Source organism: Phasianus colchicus, chromosome 15 (genome assembly GCF_987193195.1).
Source record: "Phasianus colchicus chromosome 15, bPhaCol1.hap1.1, whole genome shotgun sequence".
Taxonomy (NCBI): domain Eukaryota; kingdom Metazoa; phylum Chordata; class Aves; order Galliformes; family Phasianidae; genus Phasianus; species Phasianus colchicus.
Genome location: NC_143450.1, coordinates 9,053,459 through 9,067,099, shown reverse-complemented (window position 1 = coordinate 9,067,099; position 13,641 = coordinate 9,053,459). Strand labels below are relative to the sequence as shown.

At 56.5% G+C, this 13,641-nt stretch overlaps 1 protein-coding gene across 8 annotated transcripts in view; it reads left to right on the top strand.

The window, feature by feature from the left end:
• ABLIM3 (actin binding LIM protein family member 3) overlaps positions 1-13,641 on the top strand; it is a 35,175-nt gene that overhangs the window by 7,553 nt on the left and 13,981 nt on the right. For 7 of the 8 annotated variants that reach the window (XR_016471436.1, XR_016471435.1, XM_090151065.1 and 4 more), the window contains exon 2: positions 12,592-12,732. Coding sequence is in view for 6 of the 8 variants with exons in the window: in XM_090151065.1 (XP_090007191.1) it covers positions 12,592-12,732 (141 nt within the window). In the remaining 2 variants the exon portion in view is untranslated. The remainder of the gene's footprint in view (positions 1-12,591; positions 12,733-13,641) is intronic. The other variant, XM_031598085.2, reaches the window with a different exon arrangement.

Here is a 13,641-nt window from a genome sequence, read left to right as displayed (position 1 = left end):
TCTGAGCTATGCTCCCTGCGCATGTCAGAGGGAGGGATGGGGCAAGCATCAGTGTGAGCTGTCTCTCCTGCATGCACTCACTGTGTTCTACAAGTAGCTGTTAAAAATAATCCCCGACTCGGGCTGGCTTCTGCTCTGGTGTGGTTCCCAGAGCATCATCTGTGCTTCCCTCCCTGCTGCAGGGATTGAGCTGAGCGCTTCCCTGGGAGCTGACAGACAGGGCTGGCCCTGGCGTTCCCCAAATGTCGAGTTCCCAAGTGGGCTGTGCTCCAGGAAGAGGAGCTTCTGTCTTCTGCCCTGCTGCTGGCTGACAGCACCCAGAGGCAAGATGGTTGGGGCTGTGGGCGAGGGCACAGCATCCCCACGCTGCATGGAGCAGTGATCCCACTGTGGGACAGCCCTGCTCTGCCTCGCATCACTGCTGGTGCAGCTCTGCAGCCCTTGTGGCAGCTCTCCCCATCACTCAGGGAAGATTATACCGAGTGTCTCCAAGAAATGCTAATTGCTTTGGCTTGCACTTGGCACAGCAGAGCCATCGGGCACTCGGAGCTCTGAGTCAGCTCAGAGATCTGCCAGATCCTTGCTCTCCTTCCCCCAGAGTCAGCAGAGCTCTGCTGTGGCCGTGCTGCTCCCTGCATCCTCAACCCCACAGAGCTGTGCCTGCTGCCCCACCTGTGGGACACTTGGGGTCCTGGTGCCTGTGACATGGGATGGCAGGAGCTTCCTGTCTTGGGGAGCACATGGTGCTTGTCCTGCAAGAGAGTATATCAGCACCCTTTTATCCTCCCTGAGCCCTTCTGCTCTGCCCTCCTGTCCTGCCCCTGGCAATTAAAGTCCTGTGAAGCTAGGCAGGCTGCTGGGAAGCATTCCTTGGCTGTGCCCCCACTCAGGCAGGAGGAAAGCAGCACTAACAAGAGTCCTCTGTCCCATGTGCCAGCCTGTCACATCCAGGCCATCTAGCCCTGCTCCCCCATGGTTGCTTTTCCCATGTGTGTTTGTTTCCCTCATCAGCTAGGCACAGAATGGGGAAGCTGGAAAGTGTGCTCCCTGGTCCTGTGCTTCCCTCTCTCAAAGGATCTGCTTCTGCTCTCCATTGGAATTCTGCAGCTCACAGCTTTATTTAGCACTGTAGCAGAGGAGCTGCAGCCCAAGCTCAGCTTAGGTGGGTACTGTCCTCATCCTGCCCATCACCTGAGTGTGGTGGCATCCCACACTGCACCCAGTGATGCCCCACACCCTGGGTTGTGGGCAGGGGGAGGTGTGGGTGGGGGAGTGTCCCAGTCTGGGGGTGTCCCAGAGCATCCCTCAGGTGTGGGGAGAATCGGGGCCTTACTGAAAGGTCATCTGTGGCTGTCCTGGCTCATGATGTCCCACATGGCTCTGGTGGCACAAAGGGTCTGATTCAGAACATAGTTTTGCTCCTTGGCAGGCTGTCCTTGGCTCATTTAAGCTGAGAGCACGCACAACAAAGCCTGTGTTGATTATCCCTCATGAAAGGGGACTTGTTCCCTGAAAAATGCCAGTTCTGCTGGGCACACTGACTGCCCGTTAATTGGCACTAATGAGGAACTGGAAGGTGGCTTCTAGGGACAGGCAGGCTGCGCTGATGTGTTTGGGGATGGGAGCAGTGATCTTGGTGTGGGCATGCTGAGCACTGGGCCTGGGCTGTAGCGGACAACATCACCGTTCCCCTGCATGCACGGACAACACTTAGCCCAGCCTGGAGCAGAAAACGTGGAGGGTTAAGAGAATGTCTGGTGCTTACTGTACACAGATGGATTTATTTATGTCTGTATGCAGAGAGGTGGGATAGCGAGGGCTGGACTCCCACTGTTGCAGTGGGAGGGGGCAGGGGGCAGTCCCCACTGGGAGTACAGCGCTGCTGGGCAGCAGCACCCAATGCCAGCCTTGGTTGTCTGCCTCCAGCCCGAGCAGCAGAGGTTCTCTGCCTTTTTTCTCCAGGCCCTGATGAAAGGCACTGAGGGCTTTTAGCAGCAGACAGCCGTGTCTGCCCGCCCGCCGCTCCTTGCGCTGGCAGCCCCCCCGTGCCTTTTGAAGTCAGTTTCTGGGCGTATGCAGAAGCCAAGGAGAGCATGAGTGTGAGAAGGAGGAGGGGAGGATGATGTCTGCAAATCTCTGCGTGTACTTGGGGGAGCTCATTGTTCAGCAATGCTTCTCCCTCATCTTGCCATGTTGTCCCCTTCACACCTAGCGTCCCCAGCCTCCTTGTCCCAGCAGCAGGGACACCCCATGTCCACACATGGGGGCCCAGAATGCAGCTGGGGGTATGAAGCACAATCTGAGAGCATCACTCCCCTGGCAACCAGCTGTGGAAAAGACCCACCCTCGTGGGGCTGGGATCAGACCCACAGCTTGGCCGATCCCCCTGTGTTGATGGAAGGAGGGAGGTGCTGAAGAACTGGACCCAGCTGCCTAGGCTCTCACTACTTGTTGCTTTAAGGGTGTCTCTGGTGTGGGGTTCTGTCCCAGAGTGTGGGAAGGGCTCCTCCTGACTCTGTAGCAGAGCAATGCCTCCACATACCTGTATAGGATGTCCTGCAGCATGGCCTCAAGCCACCAGCAGGGGAATGGCCCTGGAGGGAACTTTCGGGACAGCTGCAGTGGGGGCTGATGGGCACCATCCCAGTGGGGTAGCTCAGTGCACGCCCTGGGTCACATCCCCAGAGGTCATCCCAAGGTGAGCACTGAAAGGCAGCTCTCCTCCTTCTCCTCCTCCCCCCGCGCATCCCTGTGCTTTCTCACCCCGTCACTCCTTCCTGTCGCAGCCTTCCATTACTGCAGACCTGTCTCCCCTTCCTTCTTTTTGGCTTTCCCCCTTTCTTTCCCCTCTCTCCTTTTTTCTCCATCAGCTTTGTTCGCCCCGGCTGTGTACCGGCGTTGCCATGACAACTGCTGGAGCATCTCTGCATCCTGCAGTAGCGGTCCTGCACCCACCCTGGCCCTGGGAAGTAGCAGGATGCCCTCCTGGCCCTCAGAAAGACAGCCACCTCCTCCTTCCAGGGTGGGGTCATTGGAGGCACCTCTGCAGCACATCCTTTGTGCAGGCAGGGATGGAGCGGAGCATGCAGTGTGTACTGCTGGTCTGGATGGGGCCATGCAGCTCCTTGTGCAGGGGCTGGGAGGGGTGCTGGCAAGGCCAGCCTGGGTAGGTGTCTCTTCATGAGTTGTGTTCTGGTTTTTGGGACATGAGCTTGGAAGCAGAGTGTGTTTTGTGTCTCTGGTGCTGCTTTGCAGACAACATTTTCTTTCAGCATTTGTCAAAGCTTCCGTGCCCCTTTCATGAGATAATTAGGGTGACGTGTTATTAGTTGGTTACTGGGGGAAAAATATATTTACTGAGGATTTATTCTGGAAACAACATTAATCTCCTGTATAGTTGCTAAGTCCCCATACATAATCTGGTTTTGATAATCAATTGCTATTGCAACCTCCCTTATAAATCTCAATTAAATGCACATTTAATTCACATAAAGTTGCCAAACTTGCTTGTATGTTTCTGTCCTGCTGTTTGCCGTAGGCAGCTGTCTGTGTATGTAGCTCAAGTCTGTTTATCAGCCAACCTGAAACCAGAGCATGCTTTGCCAAGGCAGAGTGGCAGCGCTCCTCGCCCATGGTCCTACAAGGAGATCCCTGCACATCCCAGCTCCTTCTGGCAGAGCTGCACAAACACAAGTGCTCTGCAAACATTGGCGCGCAGAGCCCTTCCCCTGCTGTTCTTTGTGCTGGGTTTGCAGTGGGGGAGCAGCAACATAGAATATCCTGAGTTGGAAAGGACCCGTAAAGATCATCCAGTCCAACCCTTGCTGCCTCTCTGTCTGTGCACAGCAAGGCTTGGATGGAAACCCAGGGCTGGGGGGGGCTCTGTGGGGCCCTGACCGCCCCGTGGCCGGCAGCAGGGACATCTCAAGCAGCAGCCAGGTCGGAGTGGAAGGAAGCGGGGGCTGTTGTGGGGCGAGGCAGTTGGCCCCAGCTAGCAGGATGTGTCCCGGCCAGCTTCCTTTGGAGCTGCAGGGAGATTCCAGCCATGAACTGCTTCTCAGTGGGGCCATGGTGATTTATTTCATCCTTGTGTTTTTGCAAAAAGCGTGCAGTGAGCTGCGTTGGTGTGCACCCTGGAGAGGGAGCAGGACAAGGTTTGTTCAGGCAGATCCCAGGGCCCCCGCTCCATGGCATCTACCAGGGGACACACAGACAGACTGGGCAGGAGCATGCACACCTCTGCTGCCATTCTTGGCGTTGCGTCTTGTGTCTCACCTGTATCCCAGGTGCTGGAGCTGATGCTCCCTGCAGCACAGCCTGCCTGCCCCTGCCACGTGCCAGTGGGGGTGGCTGGAGCTGTGACAGCCTCGATGACAGGGGACCGTGCTAGGGGAGCCATAAAAGAAACGATGAAGCTGTTGGAATTGCTGGGAAGACATCTACTAAGATCTCTTCCTGAGCCTGGCTGGAGCCCAGCTTGCTAATTATGGTGATAGGGGAAATACACAAACATACAGATGGCACAAAGAACAAAAACTGCTGTCTTTTAATATTGAAAGCTCTGCTTCCGGCCAACTGCAACCAACACATGGCAGGAGATAAAGCCTAACAGCTTTGGGCAAGACCAATGCGCGCCGACAGCCTGCATGGGAGCTGCAGGAGCCCTGCAGAGCTCCACACGGCTGTGCCTCACCTGAGCAGCAGTGGCCCTCCCCATTGCTGCTCTGGCTGTCCGTGCTGACCTCTGCAGGTGCAAGGGCCTGAGTTATAGTTTATAAAAGATGCTCTGTCCCACAGAGCTTTAGCATAACCCCTAGTGCAACGGATAGGGTGGGGAAGATGGACACCAGGAGACAGCCAGGTGTCCCGCCAAGCTGTGCAGAGGGGGCAATCTTTTTATGACCACTTAAAGGCTCCATTTGCTACCTTCAACAGAATTAGAGCAGGGATTATGTTAGATTAAGGAAGGCAATAAACACCCTCTGTGCTGCCCATGTAACGTGTGAGGACCACGCGAGGGCTGTGCTGAGCCCTTGTCCAAAGGCTTGCACGGCCTTTGTGGGATGTCTACACTGAATGACTGCAGGTGTGCTTTGTCCCTTCTGCTGTGGTTTGGTTGCTTAGCAGGGATGTGGCAGTGTCCTTCACTCCGCAGCTGTGGGCTATGGAGCACCCCTCCCAAATCCCAGTTGTTTTAGCCAACACCTTCCTGGGATATAAGAGCAGAGAGAGGAATGTGGAGCCTGCTGGGGAAGCTCCTGGTGCCGTTTTGCTGCCAACCCCGAGCTGTAATTCATCCCCTGGAATGGCACTGGCTGCGCGGCGGCTGGTCTGCAACCGTCAGCCTCAGAGCACGCAGCGGTGGCAGTGAGATTGCCCTGTAACGTACACCCCTTTGTGTCCTATTTATGGGAGAGTGTCCCCTCTGTGACGCCGGCGCTCGCTTTGCCAGCTGTCACCCCCAGTCCGAATTCCCATTTTGTTGCATTAATATCTATACAGTGTCTCTGAATAGAGATTTGATTTCAAGTTCCCTCCCTGGAGTAGAAGGAGTTAAAAATAGCAAATCCACCACCCCTCATTCCCTGGCTATGACGCAGTCTCCCAGGTTGGAATTACAATGCCAGCATGAATACGGTCTAAAATAAAACAAATGAGCGTATCACACTCTGCAGAATGAGAGAACGAGCTCCGTGTCTGGAGCGATGACATGGAGGAGGCTCTGCCTTCTACCCTGTGCCTTCAGAAAGCGAGAATTCATCTCTCTTGCAGTGCTTGTATTGGCCAGATAAATGATGCTATGCACGGAGCGATTAGCGGAGTAATAGAGGAGGCATTCAGCCCATCAGGGAATCAGCAGATCGCAGAAGAAACAGGAAGAAATTAGCTTAGTGCATTACGGTTTAGAGCTGTCTTCTTCGAGCACCACGTACCAGCCGCCTTCCAGGCAGCATCCAGATGCTGAGCTGTTAGCTGTGCTGGGACACGGTACATCAGCAAGGGCAGGGTGTGGGCATCAGCTTCCAGCTCACCTAACGGGCTCTTTCTCTGATCTGAGTTAGAGAATCCTAAATCCCCCCATTTCTCGCTCTCAGACACTGCCCCAGTTTAAAAAATGCTGGCTCCTGGCTTGCTTTGTAATATTTTAAATATAGCATCCTTTATGTTTTTTGATGTACGCACCATATGTTTTGAAAACTGCAACAAAATCCATGGCGCTCGTGGGTGGAGGTTAAAGGGAAAAAGCATTTCCATACGGGAAGCTGCAAATACGAAACACGGCAGCAAACAGAAAATCCCTCCGTGCAACAGCCAGCAATAAGCTCCTTTCTGCCCCGGCTGTCTCAGTGCGTGCGAGGGGCCGTGCTGAGCTCTTCCACTGTGTCAGCCCCTCTCTCGACCCGGCTCTGACTCCTCGAGTTCAGTCTCCACCACGCACATCTGGAGCCCCTGACTGGAGGACCCCTGGGCATCCGTGCACGTGGACACCCCAAACCTGCCCAGCCCACTGAGAGCAGAAAATAGCACTGTGTGGGCTGGGGCTGGGCTCAGTCCGCAGCCAAGGCGCTGTCAGAAGCTGCTGGGTGAGTGCTGTGCTGCTGCAGCTCACCCACTTGTCACGCCTCATGAATAAAATCCGGGGGAGGTGATGGGCTCCTGCCGGCCCCAGGCTGCTTCCTTGCGGGCCAGCTCATGGTCACTGTCACCCTGGGCAGGCTGGAGAGGGGGTGGAGGCGGTGGGGAGGGGGCTGGTGGGACACACGTAGGACCACCAAGGTCACCCTCCTGTCTCTCTGCCCACCTGGGGGTGCAGTCCCCAGCCCGGTTTGGGGAGCAGGCAGGGCTGAAGCTCCCATGCCGTGGATGCGTGGTGTATCATCAGCGCAGGACACACTCATCCGCCTCACTCCCCTGTGCTCATACACAATTTATTGGTATCTCTAGCAGCCTGGGCAAGATTTTTAAGCTGAACCAGATGTAAGGATGAAATTCCATCGTCAGCTTCGCAGCAGGGATCCCTCCTCGTCCGCCTCACACAAACCTTCCTGCAGCCCAAAGTGCTGAGCTGGGGCTCACACACATCTGCAGGGCCAGCTGTGGTGGCAGCTGGGCAGCGGCAGGGCTGGGTACGTGGTGGCTCTTGTCCCTCTGTGTCCCCCCGTGTCTCTCCTGCTGATTGTTGCTCCTGACGGGTGGCTAAGCCCTCTGCTTCCAGAGGTGATCCCTCAAGAGAAGCATGTTTGGGCTCTCTGGGCTGGAATCCAGCGTTCTCACAGCCTCCCAAGTGGAGGGCTGATGTGTGTGTGCGCCGCCGTCTGCTTGGGGCACTGCATGGTGCTCTCAGCTTCCACTGAGGCGAGCGGAGCCCCGGGCAGTGCATGTGTGCTTGGGTTCAGCCCTGGGGATGCCTGTGTACTGCATTTCCTCTGCCTCAAACACATGTGCCTCACCCTGCTCTTTTTCTCTCAAGAGCAAAGAGAACGGATAGCTGCTTGTCCAGCCCTGCTGGCCTACGCCATGTCCCCACTCTTGTCTTTAAGTGACCTTCCTCCAGCAGATTAAGCTTGTAGGTGCTGGGCAGAGATGTTTTGCCTGGGCTGCAGCACCACAATAAGGCCCCTCTGCAGACTCTCTTTGCAGCCTCGCCCTGCCCTCACATCTCTCCTCCCACCAGCTCCTGCAGTTTCCCTCTGTTTCCCTTTTGGCACGCTGAACATGCACATCCACATCATGTCTGAGGCTTGGCCTAATGCTCCCTCATTTCTTCTGGTTCAGCCTGAAGGCTTTTGCTCTTCAGCTGGAGCAGCTCAGATCGGGCGGTGTCCCAGGATGAATGCACCCAGCCCCCAACCCCCAGCCCACTGCCAGCACTGCTGCTCCCGCCTTGCTGCTGGGGCCTTCAGTGCAGCATCCTTGCTCCTGCTTGGAGGCACCCGAGGCAGGACCCCGTGCCACCTGCCATCACCCAGGGACTGCCGTGCTGTCCCCTCCCATTCAGTGTAAGTCCCTGCTTCAGGCTCACCGTGGTTCCTGCACTGGGCAGTGAAGCATTTCAGCCATTATTAATTAAAATGCAATCTATCCTCTCTCTTCCTCTCCCCAAGCCACCAAGAACTGCTAAAATATTCTCAGGGATAATAGGGAGGGGAATTAAATAGTTACTGTGAAATTCAAGCTGTGCCTTTCAGAGATTGATTGCCGCTCCTGGAGCCTCCGATTCCCCTTTGAGTTCTGCGTACCCACAGCCGTGCTTGGTGCAGACACCATGCCAGCATCAGTGAGATGCACAGCCTGCCTGCAGACATCATACCCCAGGTGCTTGGAGAGGGGTCCCTGTCTTTCTCCCACCCAGTTTCCACAGGGGTGAGCAGTGGTGGCTGCTTTTGCCCCATGGGGGACGAAAAGCACCCAGTTTCAGGGTATGGGGGACTCTGCTGCTGCAATGCCTGCAGGCGAGCAGTGCAGTAGCACCGGGCTGCAACGGCAGTTCAAGGAGCTCTGGTTGCCATGACAAGCTGAACAAGCATTGGCTAGGAAAAAGGACCCCGGCAGCACTTGGTGGGGATGGGAGCGAGGCAGTGGGCACGGCGGGCGCACACACCTACATGAGCTGTGCATGGCCACGGGGGACCAGTGTGGGTCCAAACTGGGGATGGGGCTCCCAGGGCTCTGTGCTCGACTTGTGAGTGGGGCTGCTTTTCCTGGATGATGTTTGCATCAGCGGTGCTCTGGGTGTGTCACGGTGACCCTGTGGTGACAGTGCAGGGCTGCCAGCACAGGTGTGTTCCTGTGGGACTGAGCTGCGCTCCCTGGGTCATTTAGGGGTCTCCTCTTCACAACTCTTTTCAGGCCACTGGTGCTTTCTTTTGCTGTGCTGTCCCACATTGAGATCCTCGTGTTTCCCAGCAGCATCAAAACACAGAGCAACAGCTTCCTCCTCTCCTTCTTGGCAATCTGGACATCAGTGCTCCTGGCAGTGGGTTCTTCCAGCAGCCCCTCACCCAGTACTGCCCACATCCCTTGTTGCTGGGGGTCTGCCTGTAGGTTGGGCTGACCCCGCAATGGGTCCCTGGGCTCCCCTGGTCCTGGCAGGGAAGTAAACATCCTGCAGGCTGGGGCCGGGTCAGTGTGGGGGACAATCGCCAGCTTCCTCAGCACTCACGTTTAGAGAATAATTTCCATGAACGCAGCCAGGAACTAACTCAGCTGCACAGACAGGGCCCAGAATATTCGCTGCTCTGTCTGTTTTCTCCTGTTTTTTTCCTTTTCTTCTTCTCCCCCCCCTCCCTCAGTCCCCCATAGCAGTGCCTGACCTCCCTCCTCTCTTTTCAGGCTGGCAGCAGTGTTTCCTCCAGGCCAGCTCCCTGCTGTGCCCTTGCCACTAGCACAAGGCTGGTGCCACCTGTGTCACCCATAGCAGCAGTGACAGCGTAGCAGTGACACCATGATGGTGACAGCATGCTGCCCTTTCCCAGCTGCAGTGTGACATTACCCTGGAGACCCCCAGGGCTGGGATCTAGGGAGCAGAACAGTAATGCAGGTCCCATCCCCACCCATCGCACACACATCCCACATCCTGCTGCCACCACCCTTGGCACCCACATGTTGTTTATGTCTTGTGTCACACTGAGGGAGGTGACGTGGGGTGGGGGGACAGTATAGGGCAGGTGGATCAGTAATTGGCTGTGATCTGATTAGGGCTGGATTAGGGTAGTGGCACACTAAGGACTCACTGTAAGCTGTAGATGACCGCTGGGATCCCAGCCCTACCTACTCTGCACTCCCTAACGATGCTGTGCTTGGAGCCCCCCAGCTATTTCGAGGCAATCTGGTGACCTTCCAGCTGGGTGCTGGTGTAGTGTAGCTGGGATGCACACACCTGCACTGTGCCTCACCAGGCTGTGCACAGCCCCAGTGCCCTTCCCCAACAGCAGAGCTGGGCACAAGCACACCCACGGCACCACCCAGCTCCCAGCTCATCCATCCCTTCCTCCCACAGCATTTTTACAACCATGGCCGAACTCCTCCTAACCTTGGCCACTGCAGGACGGGCCCTCAGCCCCACTGTGATGAGAAACTCACATCCACAGCTCCCACCCTTCCTCCCTATAGGGGCAGCAGGGCTCCTGCAGTGATGAGAAATCCTGCTCGTCACCTTTCACTGCTCTTCTGCTCTGTCTTCAGAGTGAGGGGATTCGGGCTCCTGTCCCCAGGGTGCTGCCTCTTCATCTCCCCACAGGGTCTCCTTCATGTCCCCCAGCCCAGCTGGCACAGTGCATCCCTGACCTCTCTCTCAGCACCGGCGCTTCCAGCAGAATTCCTTCCTGGCCACTCACTGCCACTCCTCAGCCTCGATACCTCTGGCCTAGCATGCTGCCTCCTCTTCCCAAGCTGCCCAACCCCATCCTGGCCTTCACCTCCACCCACCCCAGGGCTGCAGCACTGCAGGGTCAGGGTGCCCAGCTGCAGTCACCCCTCCCAGCGCCACCGCATCCCCACATTGCAGACCAGCCCCAGCAGCACCCACCTGCTTCAGTTTTCTGGTTATTAATTAAAGGGTGAATGCTTTGCTTTTTTCACAGTCCGAGCATCGTGCAAGTACTAATTAATGGCAATTAATTACATCAGGCCTCCACATCCCCCTGCAGAGATGCTATCTCATAAACATAGTGATAGCAAACACAGTGTTGAGTTGGGTGGGAGCCTCCCATTACCTGTTGCTAATGGTACGAAACCTACCTGCAGCAGTGCTTGCCTAATTGGCCTTACAATTAGAAGAGCTAACAGGCAGGCAGACGGAGATAGGGGTAAGAGCTGGCCTGAAGGATGATGGATCTTTATCCATCTACGCACCTTGGTGTGCTGCCATGCAGGAAGGGGTGGCACAAAGCTGCTCTGGGGGGCACTGTCTCTCCCCATTGCAGGCTCTTAGCCTCTTGTTTGCATACAGCCGAAGCAGCACAGGGCACTGGGCTCTGACCGGAGCTGCCACCTAAATCCGGATCAGCAGAAATCTGCCACGTGCCCACGCGTGGTGCGCTGCCGTTGTGGTCCGCCGGTCCGGTGCCAGCAGGGACGTGCAGCAGCCCCGGCCCTGGGCAGCACGACGGCACTAATCGCCGGGCGGAGCCAGCTCAATGTCCTGCTATACAGCAGCAAACCGGGGTGAGATTACGGCGTTCCTCAGGCAGTGCCCACCCCTTCGTCCCGACTGCTGGATCCCAGCCTGGAGGCCACTAATGCTACTTACATTATTAGGGGATTATTTGGGTGTAATGAGCTTTGCCCCGCTCAGCTGTCCCCTACGCGGAGCTGCAGGGATGTGTGACACTTCCTGCGTGGGGCCGCTCCCAACCAGGCACGGCCCCGCTGAAACAATGCCGTAATGTTCCTGGTGAAAAATTCCAGCATGAGGCCAAGGTTAATCCGAAATCAGGAGCGCTGGGCTCAGCTCTGAACAAAGGCAGTGCCAGAGTGGCGGTGGGGCTCGGAGCTGGGTCCTGGCACATCATTGTGGGTGCCAGTAGGTGCCACAATGGGGCAATGGGTGCCCTTCTGTCCTCCAACCCTTTTTCTTTTCTCCCACCAAGCACAGGGGTTTGGAGATATGTTGCTATGGCCACAGAGAAGTTTCCCCTGGAGACCAGAAGCTCCAAACAAGTGATGCCTGCACTCTCTGACACCGATTTCCCCCCTTTTTTGTAATTATTATTAATATTTACTGAAGTGTTGATTTAATTTGCAGCCTCTTACCACCCCGCTCCCCCCACTGCTTTTCCTGCAGCAGATTGCTATGGCAGTGTCCCAGGGCTCAGCTCCTGCCTTGTTCTGCACAGTGCGAGCACGGCGTGCGTGCAGGGGAATGTTCCAGCACTGTAACTCCAGCTGTGCTGGACACCCCTCCAGGATGGAACCCCCTTAGTGGGGTCAGCGCATTCATTGAGCGTGTCCATGGGCACTTGGCCTTTGAGATGGGCTTTTACCGTTAGACCATCTCTGATGTTACCCTGACTTTTGTTCCTGTGCTTTACAAGCCCATAATGGGCTGTTTCTGTTCCCCGTCACCCGATCTGCCCCTCGCTGAATGAAGAGCTCTGTGATGAGTGCACTCCTCTGTCCCACACCTGTCCCCTCGCCCCGTGAGGTGTGCACACCTCCAGTCGGCTGCTTCTCCTGTTCCTGGGAACAGAGCACAGTGCCTGGTTGGAAGCCACCCCAGCCCTTTGAAATCCCTACCCCTTAATAGCTGGGCTGCCCAAATTTCAAGTTGCTCTCTGAACTCCCAGCAAACGAGCGCTCTGCTTCTTGGTTGTGCTCACAGTTCACGGCGATGGACAGCCCAGAGCTGCCACTTGCAGGTGGAGCAGGGAAAGCAGGAGCTCCTCCTTGCAGCATTTGCTGAGTGCATGTCTGGGGGCTGTGCTGAGCCAGCAGAAAGCCCCTCTGCTCAATGCAGTTCCTGCCCTGGATGACTGTCAGCAGCATCATTGTCCATAGCAAGGTTGTCAGTGCCGTGACGCCTGGACAGGCCATGTCCCAAGTGCTAACAGACCCTTTTCCTCCCACTTTTCCTTCCCTCCTTCCTGCCAGCAGTTCCCTACCAACAAAACCCCTACACCGCCGGGAGCGGCTCCACCGTCATCCAGTGCTACCGCTGCGGGGACACCTGCAAGGGCGAGGTGGTGCGTGTCCAGAGCAACCACTTCCACATCCGCTGCTTCACCTGCCAAGGTAGGATGGGACAGGTTGGTGCAGTGCTCACAGTGTCCCCGAGTGTTGTCAGCATCACCAGGCTGTGTGCAGGAGTGGCTGACACCTTGGAGCTGCTGCTCCCTGTGAGCTAAGTGAATGCCACCAAATACATCTGGGGGGCTGCTGTATCCTTCAGGTCAACAGGAGGAGGATGAGGGGGTGCCACCAGCCTGGCTGAGCTGAGTTGTAGCAGGGGAGATGGCCAGGGCAGGCACATGGCACAGCTGTGCTCGAGGTGCCACAGATACACTGTGCTCAGCTAGGACTCGGCGGCCCCAGGAGGCTGTGGAAATAGAGGGGAGAGGTTGCTTGTCCCCTGAGGCTAAGTGCAAGAACAGAGCTGGGGAGCTATAAAAGCCAACAGCCCAGAACCGATGCTGCAGGGCTCCTCAGCACGTTTGTTAAAGCAGCCGCTCTCCAGCAGGCCGGCGGCTGGTTCTGTGCATTGTAAAGCATCTCATTACCAGGGCTTTTAAAGGTCTCACAGCACCCTGTGCTAAGCAGGGCACATATCCTGTCCCCTTGGCCATCATCTTGCCATTCCCCCCAAGCACCCAGGGCTCAGCAGGAGGGGACAGTCCCCTGGGGCTGTCACCACTCTGTGTAGCCCTGGCTCGCCTTGGGGGCCAATGTGTAGGGGCCATGCTGAGCCCCTCCCCACTCCTCTCCAGCTCTGGTGTCTGTGAGCAGAGGGAAGCTGCTTGCTCAGACAGCCGCTGGCTTCAAAGGGCACAGAGCTGCTGGAGAGCTTGGCACAGTTCACTGCCTGCTCTGTGAGTGACAGAGAATAAATAATGAGAGGAAATCCTCCTGTCTCACCTTCCCTCTCAGCCCTTACCCCTGCCACTGGCTGCTGCCAGCTCCTGTGCCAGCCCTAAGGCTTGTCCC